Source organism: Limanda limanda, chromosome 13 (genome assembly GCF_963576545.1).
Source record: "Limanda limanda chromosome 13, fLimLim1.1, whole genome shotgun sequence".
Lineage (NCBI taxonomy): Eukaryota > Metazoa > Chordata > Actinopteri > Pleuronectiformes > Pleuronectidae > Limanda > Limanda limanda.
The window spans coordinates 15,065,379-15,091,127 of record NC_083648.1 but is presented as its reverse complement, the minus strand read 5'-3'; the positions used below and the strand labels follow the sequence as shown (position 1 = coordinate 15,091,127).

Genomic DNA, 25,749 nt, shown 5'->3' with positions numbered 1-25,749 from the left:
ATGGGGCTCACTCCATGTGCAGCTGGGCGGCAGATCCTCTTTGCTGCGATGCTGCTGCTCTATTTAGGCTTGGGTGAGTCTGTCTCCTACCTCCGCTCTTTGTGTCCTTCAAGCGTTTCATCTCTAAGTGCTAATCAGCACTTCCAGATGTAAAGGGACAACACTCAGTGGTAACAGAATATGTCACAATAGTGTTTAGTGAAAGAAGAGGGAGTTAGAGGACAAGAGGAAAGGAATGAAGACAACTGAAAGGAGGATGAGAGGAACGAATTGAGGAAGCAGCTTGTCCAGGATTCAGAGAAAAACCGTTCCCACATAAATTTTCCTACAAACACATATTCACAAGACAGGTCTGCGCTAATTTGAGTGTTGTAAGTGAAAGCTGACACAGTGAGGATGTTTGCAGACATGCTCAGTGGGATTGAGCTGGAACTCCTCCAAACCCATTTGTGCAAATTTAGCTGACCATCTGTTCCATCACAACTCTGCATAAAATTCACAATTATGGAACAAAAAGAGAAAACGTGTCGGAGCTGTGAGTCTCCGGAGGATAGAGGCGAAGGTTTGACGTCCCACTTGCAGCCGGCCGACTGCCTGTAGTAAAGATTAGTGGCTCTCTTTAATTACTTCTTCTACAGTTGGCAGGCGTGGTGGTGGTCGCTGGTCTGCCTGGTCGTTTTGTCCCTTTATTAAGAGGAGAAACTGCATCTTTCATTTCCAAAATTAAAACGTAGCCTAGTCATTACATTCTGACAGTAGAAAGCATTTAATCCACATTCAATCATTTATATAAGTGTATAGCGCAATCTAGGTAAAGGTAAAAGCATCTTGCCAATACTAAAATGAAAAACTCGTGATTTTAACCAGGACCAAACATTATATTTTAAGCTACTGTAAAAGCTGTTACATTTGATCATGTTGAACTATTCTGTTGTGTTATCACTTTATAATTATTATTGTTTGTTTTGTTATATTTGTCTTCAAATAGTCAACAAAGTACCACTGTTCCAACCCTGCATGTGCCTAGGGATAAGGGAAGCAACAACTCCTGGTAATGGAAAAGGCAAAATAAGCTGTTTATTGTTCAATTAACTAAAATCGTCAGGTGAGATGAAGAACAAACGAAGGGCTGCAGATTAGAACAAATTCATAGAAACTGATATATCACAACCACCTTGGCCTAGCTCATGGAAAGACACAGTCTCTGTGTCATAAGAACAAAGAAAACATTACTAAACATTCAGATCACCATGATCTATCGGATATCTGGACAAGCAAACAACATGAGGTGCAAAACATTATAGTGTATGAAAATATACCAGCATAATACCAATAACAACCCTCTGGTACCTCTGAATAATCAATGCTGCACACATTTATTACCAGTTAATAGTAAATACTGCTTGTCCATATAGTTTCTATGTCATGTCCTGTGATTCACATCATGTTTAATCTGCTAATAACACCAGCGAGTTGAGCCCAATGTGACCCTGGACAGGATAAGTGGCTATAGAAATGCATCATAGCTATATCAATAGTGATTAAAAAACAAATTAACTAATGAGCTTTGCACAGCAGAACATCAGGTGCAGTAAAGCTACTTGTTTCACATCTTTTTCACAAAATGAATGAGCAAACTGTAGAAAGCTCCAGAAAAAGCTGAATAGACCCTGACTCATTTCATCAAATTATTGTTTACAAGGTCAAGAATGATTATTCAAGCTCAGCCTCTTATAATAGGTCCTTATGTTTATAGGTATACGGGCCATAATTATGTATAAAATTCTTTGCTGTGATATAAAGAGCTCAGTGGAGTGAGGAGGATGAACAGGAGGTGGAGACGACATCTGTTAATGACAGCGAGTGTCCTCTCATGTCACTTCCAGCTCTCCGCTCCTCTCTTCAGGCCGTTTGTCTTTTGTCCAATCTGTCAGCACCATGCTACAGGACACACTTGTCATCCAGAGTCCCTCCATTTCACCCATCCATCTTCTTAGTCCTCCATCTCTCCCTCCGTCCATCTCTCCTTCCATCTTTCCTTCCATCTCTCTCATTCCTGTTCTCCGTCATGTTCAGGCTCTTATGCTTTTCCCTGGTATTTGTGATTCTGTGATTACATCTGATTTGTTGGGAAGCCAGCGGCGGCGTTCTCCACTGTGGGGAGACGTTCTCAGGGGCTTTAGCTTGTGAAAGCCAATATAAATGCAGATGGAAAATATCTTTCAGGGATTCAATTCCATCGTGTGCCATATTCCAAAAGAGGCTTTATTTTTTTTATTTTAACACAGGTTCTTTTGTTATGCTGATGTTTTTTACACATTGATCTGTGTGACTAACAGGGAAGCATTCACAGAGAGGAAAAGAAAAATAGGAATGGAAAACATTTTATTCTAAACTGATCCAAGCTTTGTGATCTTATGACCTTACTATGGATTAGTATTGAGTAGGCTGAATTAAAACAAAATATAAATCTACAAACAAATATATATATTATGAGAAATACATATTTAAAAGAAAAACGTGTATTAATGATAATAATAAAATAATAAATTCAATTCAATTATATTTTGGTAAGAAACTAAATAAAATAAAATAATGAAAGCCTGGTATGTTAAACTCAGGTCCACAGAGGATAACACCACACAGAGATTTCTAGGAACTGTCTGGTTGGAGGATAATGTCTGTGTAGATGATCATGTTGTCATGGTTACATTTAGCCTGTATATCCTGGCAACCAGCCTGGTTGCCAGTGAATCGCTGATATCAGGCTGCAGAACCATGAACCTAGCTCTTACTGTGTCGTTGCCTTAACACTGATGTTTCTGTGGCGTGAAATTTATTTAAATGAATCTGTGAGTGACAGCCGAAGTCATTTGTGTGAGCGGTGACAATATACATAAAAATGTAAATAATTACTTGGAGCTTGTGAGCCACCATGTTCACTTGTGTGTATGTGTTCAGGTATGTGTGTGTGTGTGTGTGTGTGTGTGTGTGTGTGTGTGTGTGTGTGTGTGTGTGTGTGTGTGTGTGTGTGTATGTGTGTGTGTGTGTGTGTGTGTGTGAAAGCCTGGGTCATTCATTTGTGGAAATGTGTGTGTGAGACACTGCTAATGAATCCCAGAGGAACCTGACACCTGCACACGCTATACTTTCTGTACATCTCCTTGGCTGCATTGACCCTAATCAACCAGAAGAAAGATTTGTATTTGTCTGCTGAGCCCTTTCTCAAAGCAGATTTATGCAACAGATTAAGTGATTCATAATCACAGGAAATTGTTTACTGCCCCATTTTCTCTGTGTCGTTTTCTTCCCTCGTGAAATATTTAATTTCGTCATCTAACTATGCTCTGTTCTCTTGTTGTTGCCCTCTAGGTGAGACCTCCTCCGTAGTGAACATGCGTAGGATCGCCCATCCCACAGTACAACAAACACTGGCAGGCAAAGCTGTCCTCCCCTGTGTCTTTACCCTTCAGACCAGCTCCTCCAGCCAGCGTCCACACATCCTGTGGACCCGCACCGTGACATCCGAAGGACAGGAAGCTCCAGTGGAGCAGATTGTGCTTTCAGCTAAAGGTAAAACACAGATGTGATGGTAGAGTGTGATTCAGCTGCTGATAAAAACCTACATTACTCAGTCAAATAACATCCCACAGGTGCAACAACAGATCTTATGAGTCTGTGGATGTGAGTATTTCACAGACAGTCACCACCTGAGTTGGCAATTCTGCTAAGCTCAGAATAATTGAACCTGAAGGCCTCACAGGAGAATTTAACAAGCTGACTGTAGCAGCTCCAGGATTTAAAATGATAAACCTTTTTATACTGAAACACTTCAAATGTGTCTGAGTGGAGGAGTTTTAGCAAAGTCAAGGCTTGTCCATATGAATTTAATCTACACATGGCCTTTTTTTTAATAGTTTATAACAGTGCATTGATTTATTCTGATATCATTTGACATTGAAATTATCTAGAGGGGCTGTACGTGAGAACGCAAATGACCGAGTCAGTGGCTCAGGACATACTCCAGAATTTTTACTGCCATCACCAAAAATGAGAGTCCAAGTGTCCAAGTCCATGTGAGGGATATGAAAATAAAAAATAAAAAAAGTTGTTTGAATTGTCTTTGTTTGATCAGAAACAAAACTCCAAATTAATGAAAATTATGTTCCACATGCTGGATGTGTAAATAAGCAGCTTTTTGCCCAAATGTTGGCCGTATCAACTTAAAATGTAATTGCATATTGTGATTGTTTCTGATGCCAAAAAAAAATCATGAATGTGATTGAATCTGAAAGCTTTCCAAAGCAAAACAATGACATAGATCTTGAGCCGACAGCTGGAGCTCCTGCAGTCAAAATGAGACGAAAATCCTCAGGAAAAGATATTCCAGGATTTTATCTGACAAAAATAGAATTTGAGAACCGAATTATATCAACATCAATTTGTCTGTGGTTCCTGGAAGTTTATTTTCTGTCTGTGAAATGTTCAGGATGACAGTTGTATTGAACAAAGGTTTGTTATCTCTGCCAAAGGTGATGTAATCAAGCTGAATAAGGCTTTCAGTGGCCGCGTCATGCTGCCAGGACACACTGCCAATCCTCTGAATGCCACCATGGAGATCTCCAGTCTCCGTACCAACGACTCAGGCACTTACCACTGTCAGGTTGTCATGGGTAACGACTATGAGAGGGACACTGTGCCCCTGGTGGTCTCCGGTGAGTGCCGCAGCGTCTTTCGGTGGATTTCTTTGTGAGAAAAAAGTTTTGTGCCGCAGCTCTCCAAAGGAAACAGAACAGAAACTCTGCTGACAGACTGAGCAGCATTTACACAAAAGACTTTAAAATTATTCTTTTAACTTCATTGATTTCCTTGTTTTAGTGCACTCAATGCTTGTTGTGCTAATGTAAGATAGATGACAGCTGCTTTAAAACAGAAGCATGACCAATTAACCCTTTTCAGAGTTTTTATTTAAATAATTATCAATATCATAATGATGGCCTCAACATAGCATCTTAATTCTCTGTGTTGTCTGTGCTGGAATGATTCTTTTAATCAAAGTGTTTGGACCGAACACCGATGATAACTTTTCTGTTTGCTCATACGCTCATTTGCTGAAACTCACATACTGTTGTATTGATCTGTTTGTGGCCAGAATAAAATGCTCTTTGATAACATCCCACTAAGAACTCTTTTCCCTGCGTCTGCCCGTCTAGGCGTGGTGTTTCGCTACCGGACCCCCAGCGCCCGCTATGCCCTCTCATTTACCGACGCCCAGCGGGTCTGCCAGGAGAACTCGGCTCAGATCGCCACACCAGCCCAGATGTGGGCAGCGTTCTATGACGGCTTTGCCAGCTGTGCAGCCGGCTGGTTGGATGATCAGACCGTTCGGTGAGAAGACGTTTAATAACTTGTGTTTGTTTGTCACACCCTCACATCGCTGCTCGCTGGTTGCGATGAGTCTTGCTTTGCTTTGCTTAAGATCTGCTGTGAGGTTTTTGAAAACGTCTTGCAGTAACTTCTTATTTACAATACAGACAGAACAGTTGGATCAATCTCTTCTTAAAAAATATACAGTAACTTTTAGACACGTAATCGATTTATCAAAGCTACTGCAGTTTTTCCTTCAATCACTTAATACATTAATTGATTAATTTTTTGAACTCTATTTTAAAGACTGCTACATATTATTATGCCTGTTAATGATCTCATAAGAATTATTTTCTTTGTTCACTTTCTCTTCCCACATCTTCTGTTTTTTTAAATCGTTATTCAGTTCTTTTTGTTTTTGTTTGAATCTGCTTCTGGATCATGTTCAGATTATTACCGCTGTTGTTTCTTCACTATTCAATTGCATTTTAATCTTTTCTAATCCCCTTGCCCTTTGAAAGGGAGCACTAGTAGGAATTTATTCTAAACTGACATTTAAAGTGTTAATGAGAATCAAAGTTTTGATACGTGTGCTAAGATCATATTCATACAGTAAAACATCCATAAGATATCTCTAATGCTTATTTCCTTTGATTAGACAAAAGAAAGACTAATCCGAAATTTATTACCGTTTATGACTCCCACGTGATTCGTCTCCACAGCTATTCTGTCCAGCTGCCAGAGCTTGGTTGCTATGGCCACAAGGAGTACTCCGCTGGAGTGAGGAATTATGGGAAGAGGGACCCGAAAGAGCTGTTTGATGTGTACTGTTTTGCCAAAGAACTGGATGGTACACAGACACACGCACACACACACACACACACACACACACACACACACACACACACACACACACACACACACACACACACACACACACACACACACACACACACACACACACACACACAGACACACACACACACACACACACACACACACACACACACACACACACACACACACACACACACACTCAAAGAGAACACATCAAAACCAGTCATAGCTTCACACTGATGTCTGCATCTTATACTGCTACAATAATGAAGGATAATACTGCCAATATTTTGTTTTCTAATCCAATAAAAAAACATTAAGTAACAATGACTTCTCCTTGCAAGCGTATTGGTCTTGTGTCATTGATCCACTTAATTGTCCAAAACCTATAGAAAAAATTATAATAAGCAACTCAGACCTTTGCACTTGGTGATATGTCCCCTCATAAAAGTGACGTGGGCACTGTGGTTTATTTTAAGCCAGTCCCATGAGCACCATCCTCCTGCTGTAAATAGGGAATACTTCATCAAAAGTGTATTAATCCACATCTAAAAATAGTATATCTCATATGACTGATAAAACATTTTTGGTAGACTTAAACTGCTCTGGTTAGTGGAGGTTATTCTAGTTGAGTGATGTTTGACAGAAACCCCAGTACCCAGTTGTTTTAGGAAATGATTAATTATGTTATGACTGAATTTTATATTTGTGACAAGCTCCCTTTTCATGTCTCCTTCCCTTAGGTGAGGTGTTTCACTCCTCGGTCCCAGGCAGGTTGTCTCTGTCTTCCGCCTCAGACCGCTGTGTGTCCCTCGGGGGGCAGCTTGCCACGGTGGGGCAGCTTTACCTTGCCTGGAGGGCCGGCCTGGACAGCTGTGCCCCTGGCTGGATGTCCGATGGCAGCATTCGCTACCCGGTGACCTCGCCTCACCTCGACTGTGGAGGGATCCAGCCGGGCGTCCGCACCGTCACACCCAACAGCACCGCTGACAACACCACAGTTCTATATGATGCTTACTGCTACAGAGGTATTATCAAATGGGCTGCACTTGTATACTATTTCCGCCTATGACTATCAAAACTACAGAGCTAACTCATTATGGATTGTTTAGACAGCAATGAAAATGAATCATCAATCTTTACTATCACAATTATGTTGAAATTATGTTTCATGTAAATATTATTGTGACTTTATAGATCAATATAGATAAAAATGGATGAATATACAGGTTTATTTACCACCTCACTCATAAGAGAGGTGTTAATGTAGCTGTGGAGGATTTAAGTGGCTATTTGAATCAGTTGTGATAAATGACATTACTGCTGTTGTAGCTATGGCAACCCTGATGTTTCGGTGAACTAGCTGGAGAGACTGAAGAAGTGCAAAGAGGACAGGGTGTCAATATCTAGTGGTTCATTTTCACTCTCGGCTTCGTATTTTGACTGATATCGGTCAGTTTCTGCAAAAGTTTGAGACACACTGGGTGAAATCCTTCAGCGACAGCAATGTGAACAGCAGATCTTATCAACTTGTTTCCTAGGAAACAAAAAGAATACGGACTCCGTCTCTCACATCTACACCTCCCTGTGGAAGCCCTGGAGCTACCTCGCAGGCTCAAGTGATGCTGACTCTTCAGGGATGGACAGCCCCGACCCGACTACACAGCAGACTGTCACCACAAGAGGTTTCTCATTTGTCTGTGGTTCGAAGATCAGTAGCAGCACAAAGAGGCTGATTAAGAGAATCAACAATCTAATTAGAAGATTAACACATAGTGGCAATGCACTTCATTTGGGTACAAGTATAATGTTCTTTCTACTTACATCCAAACAGGATCCTTAAATGGCAGGGATGGTTCACCTTCCAACTGGACAGGATTGGTTGACCTTGAGGAGGAGGCCACTCTTCCCAGCACTGATGCTGGTGAGTCTGATTACTAGTATTGATTTCTGTAAAAAATAAAGATTGCTTGTATTGACCAAAGATACTGTGGATTATGATTCACCCTCAGTCTCAGACCCCTGGTCCTCAGAGTCTTCAGGATCCTACGTGACCCTCCAGCTCATCCCAGGACAGAGCTCCTTAGACTGGGGAGAGCCACTTGAGCCTGGTCCCGACTCGGAGGAGTTTCTCCGACCCCCAGTTCACCCAACAACACCTGCTGAGAAGAAAGTCAGTCTGGTTTTGTTCTTCAATCAGGCTCCCTGGAATATCAAATAATGATCATCACTGAATCAGCTAAGTTTCTGTCCATCTGCTCATTAATTCAGGTGATCTCAAAGATTTCCAAGTCCATGTGGAAGCCGTGGAACTACTTGGTGGGAGCTGAAGACGAAGAGGGGACCAAAGCACCCAACGGGAAGGCAGGTGACGAGGAGACAACCTCAAAAAAGGAAGATCAAGAATCTAAGCCTTCCAGTTCGGCATCTCCAGGTATGTGGAGCATTACTATTTCTATCACTGAACTGAATGGCCTACTAACCAGGATTTGACCCCTTTGTAGCGTTAGATTTATATTTATGAGGCTTAATAACATTGTGTGTATTCTAAGTGTATTCTCTTACTTTCAAGCCTTGCTCACTATAGAACCGAGTCAAATGTAATCCCTTCTGTCCTAGATAAGAACATAACTTGGCAACTCAAAGCAGCTAATAAAAATAGAATTTTGAGATTATTTTATTAAGACCTCCACAGCTCAGAATGTACATCTTTTTGTTAGGTGTAATTTCTTTAGATATCTACAGATAAGGTGTATTTCCTCAGATTGCCTCTTTCTGGTCACCTTCCTGTTGTGATTAAGAGGGATTTAACCCCAAAATGGAAAATATTTAAACTCCTCAGTTCCTGTATGAGTGGGCAAAAAATTATCATAAATAGGAAAAAGATTTAGGTGCTGAATCTATAGAAGAGGAAGGTCGTTATAGAATCTTCACAGACGTATCAGCCTGGTTACGCTGCACAAAATAAATCATTCCCTTTCCCCTCTATATGCATCAAGAGCTTTTCTGATATTGGGACCCATTTCCATACCTTCTGGGAGTGTAAACTTGTTTCCAGATTCTGGGCATCGATTTCCAAGGTAATTAGTGGGACCTTTGAAATAAAAATGAGAAAAGACCCTGGTGTTTACCTCTTAGTTGTTACTTCCAGGGATTTACACTGCCCCACATGCACTCCAAACTTCTTGAGACGCTTTTTAATTGCTCAAAAGTGTGTCTTACACAACTGGATCAAAGACTTTCTGCCAAGTGTCACGGAAACAAAGGACAGTTTACTGTAGGAAACACAGGGAAGAAATATCAGGGATAAAAGAAAACCTTTAAATAAACTAATAATCCCATAAGATGAGTCATCTTCAAGCCCACCAGTGGACAAGGACATGTTGTTTTAATATTTAAAAGCAAGGACACTAGAGAGGGAGAAACAAACATCAAGAATAATCTTCATATGACACAGATGACATGTGGTGTTATTTCTATAATTAATAAATCAAATTTAGTGGAGGCGGAAAATTAAAAAGAGAGACAGTAAAGGAGGCACCACCAATTCTCTACTTAGCATTTTGACGTTTCAACCAGCTCTTGTCTCAGCTGTCACCTGACTATGTTTGGTTAGATTCTATTTTTCTTATCAGAGTAGAGTTTTCTGTTTCTAACAAATCCAAACCCTCATCAGCGAGCGGTTTAGAATACATTTAATGTCAAAACAAAGGCTGTTTTTAAGAAATTTGTTTTAATGGTGCGGCATTTTTGTATCTTCCAAATCGCCCACACAGATCATGCACAAACAGAAATATTTCTGTGCCTGCGACTGTGTTGTTTGTAGCCTTCCCACATGGGTGCATAAGCAGACGAATCATGTCTCTTTAGCTGGATGCCCATTATTAACTGTGGAGCACAAGCATTGTGTGTTAAAATCATCAGGTTTCATTCCAACATAAACACTAGGAAGACTCATCAACCTGTATTTCTCTTCCCCCCGTTCCCCATGGGCCTTCTGCGTTTAAATGTTTTTATGTGTTGGCTGAAGAAGAAAGTGGTTTTCAAATGGCAGACGTTGCTGTTCAGTGTTTGTTGAAACTGTGTTACAGAGTTGTTGATTCAATTTTGAGGCAATTTGTGAGAGCGTGGAGGTCCCACGTTCCAGTGTGTGTGTGTGTGTGTGTGTGTGTGTGTGATTGTGTGTTGTACAGGGAGGTAGTGTGTGTGAGATGAAGAGAATGGTGAGCAATGAGACTAAGAGACCCTGCTGAAAGTTTATAGCATGCATTTTTCATTTGGTTCAGACATGTGTGTGTGTGTGTACATGGTGTGTGTGTGTGTGTGTGTGTGTGTGTGTGTGTGTGTGTGTGTGTGTGTGTGTGTGTGTGTGTGTGTGTGTGTGTCTATGTGTCTCTAGATGTTTAAAGCTCCACCAAGGTGTTTTTTTTGCATAAATACATATACATATTCATCTTAATTGAAAGAACCTCTTCTTAATGTGATAAGGACACGAGAGTGTATTTAAATGTCATCAGCAGTTTGTTAATTAGCTTCAGACAGTATAATTTTGTGCTCTTTCCATATATTGCCATGTTATTTAATTTTGGAACCTTCATTGTAATGAGCAGCTCAGAGGTCAGTTGTTGTGTTTAGTTTATTCGTTTATTTAACAGGGGCCATGTACAACACAACTGTAGAGCTAATTTGCATGTGGTCTCTATACACTGATAGTTGCCTAATGCTGAACAGCGACCTGGGCTATAGATGCTATTTGAATGTAGGTTCATGTGTTATTTATTAGTGGTGGGGGAAAAAATCGATTCTGTTCAGTATCACGATATTTTGCGCCCGCGATACTATCGATACTGTAGCACAAAGTATTGAAATTTTTTTTTTTTAATTTTTATATTTTTTTTATATATATATATATATATTTTTTTTTTAAATACTTTATTTAAAATTATATATTGCCCCTGGCTGGCAAAGCATGACGAGGAGAGTTTCAGAGTTTAAAAGATACCTAGTGTGTATGTATGAGAAGACAATGTTGTTCACAGAATTAAATGTGACATTTGAAGTGAGTTGAGCAGTCTTATTTTCCTAATTTTTTGTAATGCCTTTGAATAATATGGGGGACATGAATCGCAATATATCGCAGAATCAAATCGCAATACTTACAGTATCGCAATATATCGCAGAATCGCAATACTATTGAATCGTGGCCCAAATATCGCAATACTATTGAATCGTCACATTTTTGCCAATTCCCACCCCTATTATTTATATGTGACACTTAATGTGAATATACACCCATCATATATATTCCACATGCAGCCCTCTGTGTTTATGACAATGCATACATTAGGACAGTATATTATTATATAAGTAGGTCATGTGGCAGTAAAAAACGACAAAATACTACATTCATTTATATTATGTGCAATATTGGTTGACATGGGCTTTTAGAATATTCCTGTATGTTTTTTTTGCTAATAACAACTTGTATGTTTACATGAATAACATGTTCACATCATAAACTGGTAATAACATTACACAAGTTTTTTTTTAAAGCTCACACAAGCAGTAAGTGTTGATGGTTAAATCGTTCTGTCTTTGTAAGTCTAATGTTATCGGTTTTTTATCCAGCCCCTGCATGCAGTGTCCTGTGGTTAAATTTAGTGATTTAAAAAGAAATTATAACATGGAAAATGCTCTGCTCTATTCTGAGCTTTATTGAAATGTTTGTCTTCAGTGTCTTCAGAGCTTTGCCTGCTAGCGTTGATAATATTGAAGTGTAAACAGCCTGAGTGTAGTGACAGAGGAAAAACAGCTGACGAAGAGCAGACAGTTTTGAAATGTTTTGTCTCCCTTGGCGAGACAGACACAACCCATAAGATTATTTTTACTTGGTTCATCGCTGTTGTTTTTGTCTTCTGCACTTGTCGGCAAATACGCACCTCTGACTTCACTCCTTGTTTTCTTTTTGCTTATTTTGTGCCCTCTGCAGGTTTGTTTTCTTGGGGAAGTTCATGGTTCAGCAGCCCCTCCGAGGAGAGCAGCGCACCAGCCAGCGTAGACTCACCCACTCGACTGGCATCAACCTTGCCCGCCTCCGGTATTCCTATCACTGTAAATAGCACCAAGACCCGGGAGAATCCAGAGACCCACAAATCCACCACCTCTAGCTCTGCACCTGAAATCACCTCATCCAGCGGGGATACCTGGGTCCGCGTTGAATCAGAGACCACGACCCAGCCGGGTGGCAAGAGGGAGGAGACAGTGACCTCCAGAGCGAGCGGTAGGGGCGGCAGAGGGAGGGGAAAGAAGAACCGAGGCGAAGAAAGGAGTAGAGGAGAAGAGAAGGAGAGAGGAGAGGAGAAAGGGAAAGGAGAAGATGAGGGGAGTGGAGAAATCACCGGAGCAGAGGCGAAGGGGGAGATACAGGTGTCAAGACGACCGGTTGGAACGTCTAAACCGAGAGAAAGGTCCAGAGAAAGATCCAGGGAGAGGGGTCACAGGAAAGGACAGTCCACCGCTTCCACCACCACGACTACCACAGCCACCAGCACCAGTCCTCTGGAGATCACTGGGACAAACACAACTGGGTCGGAGAGCCCCGACTTCTCTACATCCAAATCACCGTCCAGTTTACCAGCAGGAAAACCATCGATCTCCCCAGACCAACGTCAAACACTGTCCTCCTCCCCCTCAGCCTCAACACCCCCATCAGCCACAGTGTCTTCTAAACCATCGTCACCATCTCCTTCCTCTTCCTCCGCTCCTCCATCCACTTTCTCACCTTCACTGATTTCCCAAACCGCATCACTCTCACCCTCACCATCATCAGTCTCCTCCCATACCCTGTCTCAAATGGTCGGATCAGGAGACCCATCGCCGTCTCCTCACCTTGAAAGCCAGGACGGCTCCTCTAACCCCCTGACGCCGCTTCACTGGGTCCCAGTGAAGACAGCAGGTCAGAACAGCTCTGTGGATTATCCCCCGTTACTGTCAGGGCCCCCGGATGAGGAAGAGCCCGCTTGGTCTCACGCCGTGGGCTCAGGGGCCCTGTTACCTGGCAACATGGAGGAGGAGAGCAGCAGAGGAGAGAACGTCAGCTCCGTTACTCTGGGCCCAACAGGTAAGCTATGTTTGTCTGTTTCTACCATTGATGTGTATCCACGTATATGCATGTGTTTTAATGAGTCATAGATTTGAGTATTATGATGAGCATTATTTTTGATTTGATAGCGGATAATTCTGATTCATCACTGGATATTTGTTGTGTTAATAGTAGGAGTTCATTTCGCAAGCTATACATCAAGAAATGCTCTCCGCCACATAATTAGCAAGGTAACACTGTGCTTTTTTTTCACAAGTTATATAAAGGTGTAATCGAATTGATTCCTCATACTGTTTAGCTCTTTGTCTGCTTGTGGTTCTTGGCTTCGTGCTTTTTGTTGCAGCAAAACCAATGATTCCTAAACCTCAGGAATTACGTACTTACTCATTTTCTGTTATAGGAATGTTCCTGGTTGTAAAAGAACAGAATTATCCTTTCGTACAGCTTTCTTCATTACCCTTCCACTGAGCCTAGCACTGGCTTTCAATATTCAGTGTTCATTCCCTGGCTATGTACCTACCATTTATTCCTGCCAGAAGCAGAGATCACATCCTTGTCACCGTATACAATCTGCTGATTAAGTCTGCAGCCCTGTGCTGTACATCCGAGGGGCCGGCCCACCTGGTTTATTTCTCGCTCGATAATGACAGTGCATACAGGGGGGGGGGAAAATCCTATCACCCATCGTGTGAATGCCCCTCGGACATCATGCTATCACACGAGGTGATTTATTCTGCAGCTCATGTCTGCAGCAGGCATGGCGGAGGTGTGAGGAGTCTGCGGATAGAAAACAGCTGTAAACTGTATCGACGAGAAGACGAGGTCAATCTGGACTGCCGCTGTACAGTGTGAGAGCTGATTGATTGACGGAGAGACCCTGGAGTGGTGCAGGCAGAGGCCCGTAAACACACAAACACACAGATATCTTTGCTGGAAAAAAAGAGGGGGGGGGGGGGGGACACGCTGGCAGGAGATTGTAGCAGAGTAACGGCTTTCAGCTTACATCTCTCTCACTCTCATGTACACGGGCTCAGCTCCCCTGTGGTTGGGTTTCACGGCGGTGGTCGGTATTTGCTCTCCTGACTGGATCACAGAGCACTTAATCAGTTCGTTCAATCAATGAGAGAGGAGAGAAACGAGGGGCCTCAGGTTGGATTCGAGGACCTTCAGCTGCGGAGCGCATTGTTCTCAAACTGGAGCACACACACTCACAGACACACACCGCTTCACACTTGATGCACAGAGACACACTGAGTTTCTTTCGAATTGTTTGATCTTTTTAAACTGATTTTCCATCTTTCTGTAACATTAAAATCTCAAGCTAGCTTCTTTGTTTCCCTCTCCATGCTCCCGCGCCTTCGCAGAAATGCCAACTGTGACTTGTGAGATTTAAAGTGCTTATCCGAAATCATATTTCCAAAGTAAACCGCCTTTCCTCTGTGTCTGCAGCTGTGATTACTTGCAGCGAACGCCGTGTGTGATGTGTAGATTAAATACTTTGAGGTATCCCCGGCATCGCTGCAGCAAAAGAATGAATCTCTAACGGTCTTATCTCTGTAAACTTATTAGTCGGATTTTGCTGTTGCCAGCTTACTGTTGCTGTTTGTAGCAGCCGCTGTGCAGAGCGAGGGACAGTCCGCGCCTGTCAGTTCCTTCCACCTACTATTGATTTTTCTGCACCACTCGCTCTAATGAATGGCCAGGCACACAAGGTTTATCTTTCACACATGCAGACGCACACAAACACACACACACACACACACACACACACACACACACACACACACACACACACACACACACACACACACACACACACACACGAACACATACGGTAGTAAATCTGCTTGTCATAACACTTTATATTTGTCAAGGCGTGCCATTGACCTTCGCTGATGCACAGGGTGGAAGTGCACAGAGGGCGAGACCGCTGTACATTAAATGAAATGCGTGGCTGGTTTTAGCACCTGATTCCATCAGGATTTGAACCATCAGCAGAGACGTTTATTAAGCAACATTTACCATAAATCTATAAAGTTGAGGCTGTTGAGAAATCCTGCTCTGCACTGGGTCGTTGTGATTGAAAACTGGAAAACACTCAACCTGATTTTTTTTGTCCCCCAACATTTATTTTGTCCAATCCGAAGTGATGATATATCAGATGATCTGAGCTTAAGATGTCTGCTTCTGGTTGATGATTGGACTGGATCAGCCTCGGGGCTAATCATAACCAGGGTATTGATTTTCACTGTGTTAGGGAAAAACACACAAACCAGCACACACACACAATGTGAACTTCACACAGCACCTCCTCCTCGACAGTCCTCAGTGTCAGAGAAGGATCTGGCAGAACAAAGGGTCCCACAGCCGAGCTTTTGCGGACAGGATGAACGAGTGTTGGTTTTCAAAGACCTTAAGTTGCTATAATGAGCGGCTCAGGGGAGAAACATGTGGTGGCGTGTCAATTGATATGGAAATTTGTAATTGTGGACGGAGACCACACACATGAAGACATTTTGTGGGTGAATGGCAGGCCAAGGCGCTCAGCGGGGGGTCTGCTCCTTTCTTTTGAGGGTGGCTAATGTCTGAAGTTCTCACGCTGCCCACTACGCTCGGTGGAGTGAGCCAGGGCTCGCTCTCCATACGGTAACCATGACAACTGTGGCTGTGAGTGGATGGCGAGGTTGAGGCTCCCTGGCTTCTGATCCCTTTGAAACGAGGCAGACTGTGAAATGGATATGCGTTGTGTTGTAGCCGCTGGTTTTAGCTGAGCTGCTATAACAGTAAATTAGGATAGCATGTTTTTAATTTTAATTTAAAAGTCAAACATTGATTTTACACGATGCCAAAATAAATCACGTTAAAAAACAGGAAAAACGTTTTACAGTATTTAATTAACTCACTGAATCCCTAAATTCCTCCTCCACTCGCCTCCGTCTGTCTCTTTCAGCCGAGGCGGAGCCCTGCGTGACAAACCCGTGTCTGCACGGAGGGAAGTGCCTACCTCAGGGAACGGGCTACAGCTGCTACTGCCCACAAGGATTCACTGGGGAGAACTGTGAAATTGGTGAGTTATGCTCAAACACACACGCTCGCACAAATCCCACACAAAAAAACAAACACAGAATCACTGGCATAATGAAGCCAGCTCAGTGTCAGTAAGTGTGTGCGTACTGACTCAGGGGCTCTTCAACGGCCTATTGGCGGGTCAAAGGCCGAGCTGTCCGTCACGGTGAGAGAGGAGGATGAACAGAGGCTGAGGGTCAAAGGTTAGATTCAAACTGTCAGGGAATGATGGTCATGGACCCTCAAGGTCAGGATGTGGCAGCTTTTTCCCTGGAAAAGTTATTTTGATCTCAAAATTCCAAGATGTGTCATGTCGCAAAGAGGCTGGATTCATGTACAAATGTATTCTGTGAGTCACATTCTGAATTTAGATTTGATTCATGTCACCAGCAAATATACTCAAAGGTTTTTAAATCCTTGCTTATGTTCTCCCACAATGCAATGCAGAAAAGTACACGGAGGGTCTTCTCAAAGCTGAAGAAAGTGTTGATGAATGGATTCCTCAAATCACACCATCTGCTTTTTATACTTAGTTTTGATCATGAAAGAGGTATTCAAGTTCAGTCTCTGTGATATTAAACCGTCTTTATAATGTTTTGATTTGAACTTGGTGAAACCTTGAGAAAGATCAATATTTTTCCTACTGTATAAAGACTTTATGAAATATCTTTCTTTAAAATATCGCTAGTTTTATCAGATCGTTGCTGGCAGTTTTGGAAATAAATGGTAATACTTGATTTAGAGGATGTTTGCATTTATGCGATGAACACATGCAGGTATTCAGGTTTTAGAAGAAGTGCTTGTGAGTCTCTGTAATCCCTCAGCTAGGCAGAACTACCTCTGCAGTGGTGTGACAGTTTGACACCGAGGTGTAAATCTGCCATGAGGGTCCTAATTTGCTCAGTAACACATGCTCAGCTCATTAGGCAGCGATTCCTCAAGGAAGTGATCACTTTATGAATAAATCATTCACATGCAGCAGCAGCACACTTATCTGTATTCACAGGCCAATTTGGGCTGTGAACGCCTTGGTACTTACCGAGGTTTGTTCAGTGTCACAGAAAGACGGACGGATGGACAGCCAGCAGCTGATGCAGGGGTATGCTGTACGGCTTTGTCATGGATTTGCAGAATTTGCAGTATTACCTCTCCGAGGAGCAGCTTCCCTACTGAATATTGGATGAGAGGCACAAAGGGATTCTTTTTTTATATATCGAACAACAAAGAGCTGGACTGATTTTAATGGGGAAGGAGAGAAGGTGATGTGTCTTTAACTGGGATTTAGCATCTCTCAAGGTCATTCAAGGTCATTCATTATTCAGTTTCATACTTTTTCGAGTTAAGTTAAGTTTTTGTAATATTCTGACCATTAAGTGTATATTTTGTATAGTTCTGAGTCAGTACATGTTCCAGGGGAGCTTCTTTCACCAATGTTAATTATATAAACAAATATATAATAATAAAATATCGCATTTTTTGGAAACCTAAAGACTAAAAACATGAATGTCTGATTGTCACTTTTCCCGTTTTTAATTTAACCTCTGATAAATGACATTCTGAGTTTGGTACTATTGTTTTTCCAATCACCAACATATTAAAATGTGTGTCAACATATTAAAATGTGTCACATTTTAGTAACTTTAGTTTTCTGCCATAGTGTCATAGTGATTTATTTTTGTTAGTATAAGAAAACTGGCATTTGAAAACGTATATGCTACTTATGTTCTTAAACTGATATTTGATCTTACAGACAAGAGACACTGTTTGATTCCAACTCTGAGAGATTAAAGAAATCTTGCAAGAAAACAATTTATGAAGAATCTGTGGTTCAATCTCTGTCGACCTAATTTTCTCCATATATCTTAACAGAGCTGCCATCTTCATAAACAGATAAGCAGACTGTGTTGTCAGATTAAAGTCTGCTCTCGCTCTACCTGGATAAGGCTACATCCAAACTGGTACATTTTTGTTTGAAAATGGCCTTTTCGTGAACAAAAAGAACCAATCAGTGTCCACATCATTGTATCCAAACATCTCAGTTTTTTAACATGCAGCTCCCGGAGTATTCAAACTAAAATGGGGCCAGAAGTGCTTCCAAAACTTCTCAGTTTTATAACCTCCAGAATATTGCCAACGCTTGGCCTATCAGTAGCAGAGTTTATGTGTTTAGTATGGTTGTAGCTGCAGGCGTTAGGGGGCTGGCAGACCAGATGGTTGTGCCAGACTTTAATTTTGCAGAATGAAAAAAAAAAATTAAATAGCATTAATATGTCTCCTCTAAAATGATTGAACAACAATCGTACATAATCCCATGATAGAACCCTCAGTGTGTGAGGACAGTCTGAAATATGAAAGTCTTGTCCAGGGCTAAAGGTCATTCTTGTTTGATCTGTCTGACACATTTACTGCAGATCTTTACAGCCGCTGACCTTTTCCACTGTTCAGCTCTATGCTTGAATCTAAGAAACCATTTAGATCTGAGGAAATAGTCTGAAGAAAGTTTAAACTTGTAAGTAGTTTTCTTTTCGCTCTCTCGCTGTGAGTTTTAATAGATTTCTGCAGTCCTTTGGAACTGTCTTTTATTCTGAGTCCAAAAAGCCCACAGTGGGGAAAAGAGATTACCTACCCTCCATTTTCAATGATAAAGTGATGCTTTATTGATCCATGTAGAGAAATGTTCCTTTTGCCATCCACAGAGAGGTTAGAGAGCACAGATAGCTGCAGAGGAGCAGCCTGGAAGCTGGTATCTGTTTCCCCTACAGCGAGGTGGAAGTCTGCCAGGTTGGGGACCTGAGCCAGGACCAGGTCCAGCCTATCTGCTCACTTGTCCACAAAAATTATGTCTACACTATAACAGCTTAAAAGGAAAAATGATTTGACGTGCAGACTTGTCTTTCTCCCTAAGTGCATCCTTTGGTGGAGGGACACGATGATCAAGAGACAAAAGAAGAGATTAGACCTACATCAAGGCGACCATAAGCTCTGTGAATGGGTAGTGGAGCGTGTGGTAACACTTGAAAGGTGTTTGTAGTGTCTTCCTCTGTGAGAGCATGAGGACCGATGAGGAATGTAAAGGGGATTTGGGTTATCTGTATTCTTATCACACCCTGTTTGAATTACAGCACTGTACGCGCCGACATGCTCACATTTCACTGTTTAAACAAGGACCAGCTCCTCTTCTAAGAACCTAAACGCCCATCTTCTCCTCGGCAGAAAACGTCCTTTATTTGAACCCTAACGACACATACGACCCATCAGCTCTTACCGCTTTCCCCTCTCCACAGATGTTGATGACTGTCAGTCGGAGCCATGTGAAAATGGAGGCACTTGCATTGACAAGATTGATTCCTTCCTCTGCCTTTGCCTGCCCAGCTATGGGGGAGACATGTGTGAGAAAGGTGAGATGGAGGAAACGGCACACACACATAAAAACACACACATTTACACACAGATACCGAACAGATGACTCCAAGCATGGTAAGGGGATTTATTATTATGCATCATGTTATTGGACTGTGTTGCACCAACAAAATCATGTGTGTGGTATGTGTGTGGTATGTGATATGTGTGTGTGTGTGTGTGTGTGTGTGTGTGTGTGTGTGTGTGTGTGTGTGTGTGTGTGTGTGTGTGCGCGCGCAGCCACAGTGGCGAGCTTATTAAGATTCCCAGCCATCTGATAGCAGCAGTGAAAGGTGCTGGTGGAAATAATCCTGATCAGTGTGCAGCCATGCGGCTCTGTGAGACACAGATACACTGTGTGTCACACTGTGATGGATTCTGACTGACTCTTCTGTGTGTACTCAAATTTCCACGCCAGTTAATATTTGCACATTTTCTGTCAGCATCTCCACATACTTGGCCCGCAGAATTATTTGACAGTTGTTAGATATCAAATACTCATTTTTATTGTGTTTGCTGTTTTAGCAATATTGTTTTATAATTGCAGTAGCTGTGGTATGTGCCGGTTTAAGATTAAAGGTGTCCTGTGGGGCTTTGTACTAAATTCTACTAATGGACAAAGAACCCTGAGAGAATAGCTGTTACCAAGGTGTTTGTCGATATTCATCTAAATAAAGCAGACAAATAAACCCAATTTATATAGGGCTTTTACAAACAGGATTGAAATGGGTGTCGTATGGAGAAGAAAGTTAAAATGAGGGCAATTGAAGAGAGGCAGAATACACTAGTGGGCCATATCTCCGACAAGGCTGTGAAAAAAATTCAGTTCACAATTTTATGGGATCTTCCTTGGGTCATGCAAGAGCACATCACAAAATTGAATGGAAATAGGTTCAGTCATGTTTAAGTTATCCTGCTGATAGACAGACAGAAAGACAGACAGAGTAATGGGAATGAAAACACAACCTCCGTGGTGGAGGTAAACATATAAAAACAGGCGGGAATAAAATGACAACTATAACATTTAACAGAGACAAAGTAAAGGAAAACAAGTCAGTTTTAAGATAATTTTAAAGCAATAGTTTGTTTTTTGGGAAACTCATTCTTGCTGACAGCTGCCAAGATACAATGTGTGTTAATAATTGAGCTTTTAGGATAGAGCAAATAAGTAGAAACGAACAGAACCATGGATAGGAAGCCAGAGAACAAGCCACTGAAAATAAACAGGCGCTGGTGTGGCTAAATATAAACCAAGTAAAACTAGCAATTAACTGGCTGAGTGTCAAGTAGATTGGTTTAGGTGCTGGAATGTAAGAATCAATACCTAGGTAAACAATCAATACAGAGGAAAGATGTATATGTAAGAAAATAGAATTAGATTTTTGGATGGCACAGTATGTCTAAGTGGTTTGTGGCACTAATCAACCCCCATACCACATTCAAACCAACACACACTCCGATTCATCAGCTCCCTGGCTATAGACACATCTACCTCTCTTTCTGTGTGTGTGTGTGTGTGTGTGTGAGTGTGTGTGTGTGTGAGTGTGTGTGTGTGTGTGTGTGTGTGTGTGTGTGTGTGTGTGTGTGTGTGTGTGTGTGTGTGTGTGTCTGTGTGTGTCTGTGTGTGTCTGTGTGTGTGCTTGTGTGTGCTCTAGTAATGAGGATTAATGAATATCTAACCTTAGTAGTTATAAATGAAACCGTGGGCCTTGGTGTTATTAATGAATACTAATAGTGCAGAGAGAGGGCCACGTGTGCAGCGAATTGAAAACAATCCAGTATAATTACAGTTCGTGTATTTAGCCTCTCAAGATGCCAGAGTCATATATTTAAGTCGTGAGTGAGATAGAACGCTTGGTTAAAAAGAGTAAATGGTTCTTCTGCTTCCTCTCTCCTCCCACCTTAGACAGACTGTTTAATCTTTCCCCATGTTCCTGCACTTAACTGTGCTTTTACGTGCCCTTCGAGGAGTAATTTTAGCTCCTCTCCTTTCCCCTCCTCTTCTCTCTTCATCTTCACAGACATAGAAGGCTGCGAGCACGGTTGGTGGAAGTTCCACGGCCACTGCTACAGGTAGGAATGATGGCTGCACCGTGAAAATAAATGGAGTCACAATATATTTACCTGCCACCACAGGGGCCTCGTTTATCTGCATTACTTCTTCATACCCTTGAGTTATCCGTGACATACTTACTGCAGCACTCTGTGCCATTTACACTTGGGTGTGCTGCAAAATGTATGAAATATGCATTTTCATATCCACTTTCACGGCCTTGTTCCACAGGTACTTCACCCACAGGCACACGTGGGAGGACGCAGAGAAAGACTGCAGAGAGCACAGTGCCCACCTCAGTAGTGTCATCTCCACCACGGAGCAGGAGTTTATCAATGGTGGGTGTGGGTGTGTTTCTGTAGTTGTGCTTTGAGCAGAACTAATGTGGAAATGTTCACAAAACAAAAAAAAGTAAGCAACTTCAACAAGGACACGTAAAGTCACTCCAGCCAAAAATATACAACCGAACAATACCATAGAGAAAAGAAAAAAACTGATTTAAAATACTAATCTTCGGAATCGTCCGGATTTGTCAATTTTTTTTTAATATAATGCATGCAGAGTTGAAGAAAAAGAAAAGAAAGGAATTAACAAATAAAATGATGAAAAGAACATATAGAACAAAGGAGTGTGAATCACATAGATATATCAATGTGGGTATCAGATGTAATTAGTCAAAGATTGATCCTGTACTGGTTCTCTACAGGCCTGGGTCATGACAATGCCTGGATCGGACTGAACGACCGCACAGTGGAGGAGGACTTTCAGTGGACCGATGGAAACGATCTGGTAAAGTGATCAGTGTGTTTAGAGCTGCTGCTGTGTGAGAGTTTGAAAGGCCCTGAAAATGTCACGTCAGAAAAAACTGTCTTGTTCATAAGATCGATTATAAATGAGCACAAATCAAAGCTAAAATCCTGAAGAAGATGCACTCAGTTTGTATTGAATAAGAATTCAATGCCCTGAAACTCACATAATGTGTATTATCAGGTCTGTGTTGGAACAGTTTGATCAGATCTGAAAGGAAGAAGAGCTCTGATAAAGATTTACTGACTGTAAATACAGAAATCTCTTATGAACAAGACACAACTGTTCAAACATTTGTATTCAGGAAGGACTACATTGTTGACAATAACAACCAAATCTAAAAACAAGACTTTAGGACCTTGAATGATTAAACGTTTCCATTTATATGCTATGTCAAATATGTAATCTTACACGTGGAATTAATTGGAAAATGAAAGCATTCATCTTTGCCTTTAGAGAAAACTAAAAAAGAGAAAAGTTGAGAGACTTTCAGAGAGCACTGAGAAAGTAGAAACTAAGGCAGCTGAGCTAAAGCCTGTCGGGACCCGTTGGGACAAAAATCTTTGAATTCCGTCAGGTTCATGATCAGCCTTCGGGTTTGGGTTTAGGTCGGTCACAATTGCTTGGTTGGTAATTACACAGCACATACTTTACTTGAGTAAAACAAGCAGTAACCATCTGTGTCAGGGACAGGACGATCTCTGAGCCTCAGCTATCGTCTGATGACGAACTAGCCTCTGTGGGTGTAGACAGCGGATATGTGAATCAAGACTTCAGCTCGCTGTTTACCGTTTACACTTTCCTATTATCAGATGAGTTGAATGTTTCTCCACACAAACATTGACTATTTGTATCTGCTTTTGGTCCAGAGCACATTGTGGCTGGTCTCTATTAACATCTATCTGCTTATGAATACAGAATGCTTATTGTGCTCGGTTAGTTTTCTCTCTCGGATGCATTAGGACAGAATAATTCGACCCGAGCCCCGGTCTAAGGTGAACTGTGTTGCTCTTGTGCAGGTTTATGAGAACTGGAGGGAGAGCCAGCCGGATAACTTCTTTGCAGGTGGCGAGGACTGTGTGGTGACCATTGCCCATGAGGATGGCAAGTGGAACGACGTGCCCTGCAACTACAACCTGCCCTACATCTGCAAGAAAGGCACAGGTACTGCAATACTGCTGAACCGAATGTAACCAAACAGCGTATAGCACTCAACCAACTAACTTGTCCTTTAACCCTTAACCCAATGATGGGTTCTCACAAAGCTTCAGGAGTTGCTCAGACTTCAGTTACTTTTGTGAAGATTGCAATTCAGTCTCACTCACACTTTGACCAGGCAGCAGAACTGTCGTTACGGATATTGTAAATTTTTTATCAATACAATCTGAAATTCCTCTGTGTGGTTCCACCAAGTTTTCCTCGTACTCACCTTCACCTTCCCCCTGCGACCCCACTCAGCCAGGCTGGAAGTGAAGATGCAGTGAGATCTTATAAGATGCAAGGAGAGCTATAGACAGGCAGACAAAGTGGACGTCCAGGAGGAGTTAGAACAGGCAAGATTAAGTGGTTGGGGAGTGTTTGTTAGTCTGGCTGTGGTCTCATGGCTCTGTGGCTTGGCTGTGTTCCCTGGACCGTAGAGACCCGGTACCTCCCCCTGTGCCCACCACACTCAGCTCAAATCGCAGATACAGAAACAATGCTGCCATCTACAGGCAAAACACACAGTAATACTGTGCCTTCTCAGCCTGCAAATATGGACAGTGCCCTTATGACTGTATTTTTATACAACAGATGCATGAAGTGTAAGTGTAGACTATTATCGTAAATGAAATCATGCACTGAAAAGCATGTATATGTATCAACTTCTATGTGCAAGATTTATGATTTAATTCAATTATTTTCAGTGTTGTGTGGGACCCCGCCCACAGTGGAGAACGCCCATTTGATAGGACGCCGGAGGTCACACTATGACATCCATTCGGTAGTGCGTTACCAGTGCTCTGAAGGCTTCTACCAGCGTCACATCCCCACCACTCGCTGCCGGGCCGACGGGAGCTGGGAGAGACCCAGGATCATCTGCACAAAGTGTGAGTGTGTGGTTTTCAACCTGCAGGCCACCGAAGAGAGGTCAGAGGAGACTGGCCACAAGGCTCTTGTGATTTAGAAAACCTCTCTATACTAATGTGGGGAGCACAAAGCATCGAAATAATTAGAACCTTAAGGCAGACGATCAGGTTGGGTTCCAGCCCTGTCAGCCAAAAACAGATAAGCTGAGGCTGCAGTGGACACAGGTTCATGAAAACTGGACAGTTTAAGGCCTGGAAACTTAGGCCGGTCTGATAAATCTGCCGAGGCTGCAGATGGTGGGGTAAGAAATTGGCATCATTGGCAGGAATCAATGACCCAATCTGCCTTGTGTGTGCTGGTAATAGTTTAATGGTGGGGGAATGTTTTCTCCCACACATTGGGCTCATTAATACCAATTAATCATCATTTTAATACCACAGTCTGTCTGAGGATTGAAGCAGAACATGTGCAGGCCACATTGTACAATCTTCTCAAGGCTATTTCCAATTTAATAATTATACGCCATGTTACTAAGCAAAAGTTCTGTCACTAACTTAACAAAGTACTTCAATGCCCCCTCATCCACCACCTTGATTTGATTGAAGCTTGAACGTGCAGAAAATCTGCGATGAAATCATGTCTGCATGGAGCAGAATTTTAAAGGGTTGTTTCCAACATCATGTGGAATTGATGTCATGAAGAACTTACACTAGAGAAAAAAATATGTTTGAGTTCTGTTTGGAAAACTGTGTCTTCATTATCACTAAATATAAATGGGATTAATTAAGTTCAATAATCGTACAAAATAAACTGTGTTGTGTATCTGCTTTAGTGCAGCATATAACATCACGATCAACATATAACAAGCGACACATTTGTTTACATTCTACTTTCAGCCCGGCGTTCACATCGGTACAGACGCCACCACCACAATCAGCACCGCGAGCGCCGCAGCCACAGGAGACACGGCGGAGACGGACACAAGGCCAGAGAGGACGCAAACAGCTCCTACTGAACCAAATAACACAACATGTCTGCTACGCCTAGGTGC

At 42.0% G+C, this 25,749-nt stretch overlaps 1 protein-coding gene across 1 annotated transcript; it reads left to right on the top strand.

Annotated features, from left to right (window-relative positions):
• LOC133018580 (neurocan core protein-like) lies at positions 1–25,713 on the top strand. The gene is made up of 19 exons (XM_061084976.1): positions 1–73; positions 3,373–3,573; positions 4,533–4,715; positions 5,214–5,388; positions 6,090–6,217; positions 6,948–7,232; positions 7,746–7,889; positions 8,039–8,128; positions 8,217–8,377; positions 8,476–8,638; positions 12,194–13,324; positions 16,257–16,373; positions 19,657–19,770; positions 21,793–21,844; positions 22,056–22,162; positions 22,531–22,613; positions 23,651–23,795; positions 24,536–24,718; positions 25,595–25,713. The coding sequence occupies exons 1-19, from the start codon at positions 1–3 to the stop codon at positions 25,711–25,713; spliced, it is 3,654 nt and encodes a 1,217-aa protein (XP_060940959.1).
• Positions 25,714–25,749: the final 36 nt, after the last annotated feature.

Excerpts from the sequence above, each read along its gene's own strand:
- LOC133018580 (XM_061084976.1), top strand. The coding sequence starts at position 1 with ATGGGGCTCACTCCATGTGCAGCTGGGCGGCAGATCCTCTTTGCTGCG. Across the intron at positions 8,129-8,216 it reads TCTTCCCAGCACTGATGCTG|TCTCAGACCCCTGGTCCTCA; the intron begins GTGAGTCTGATT and ends ATTCACCCTCAG. Across the intron at positions 23,796-24,535 it reads CATCTGCAAGAAAGGCACAG|TGTTGTGTGGGACCCCGCCC; the intron begins GTACTGCAATAC and ends AATTATTTTCAG.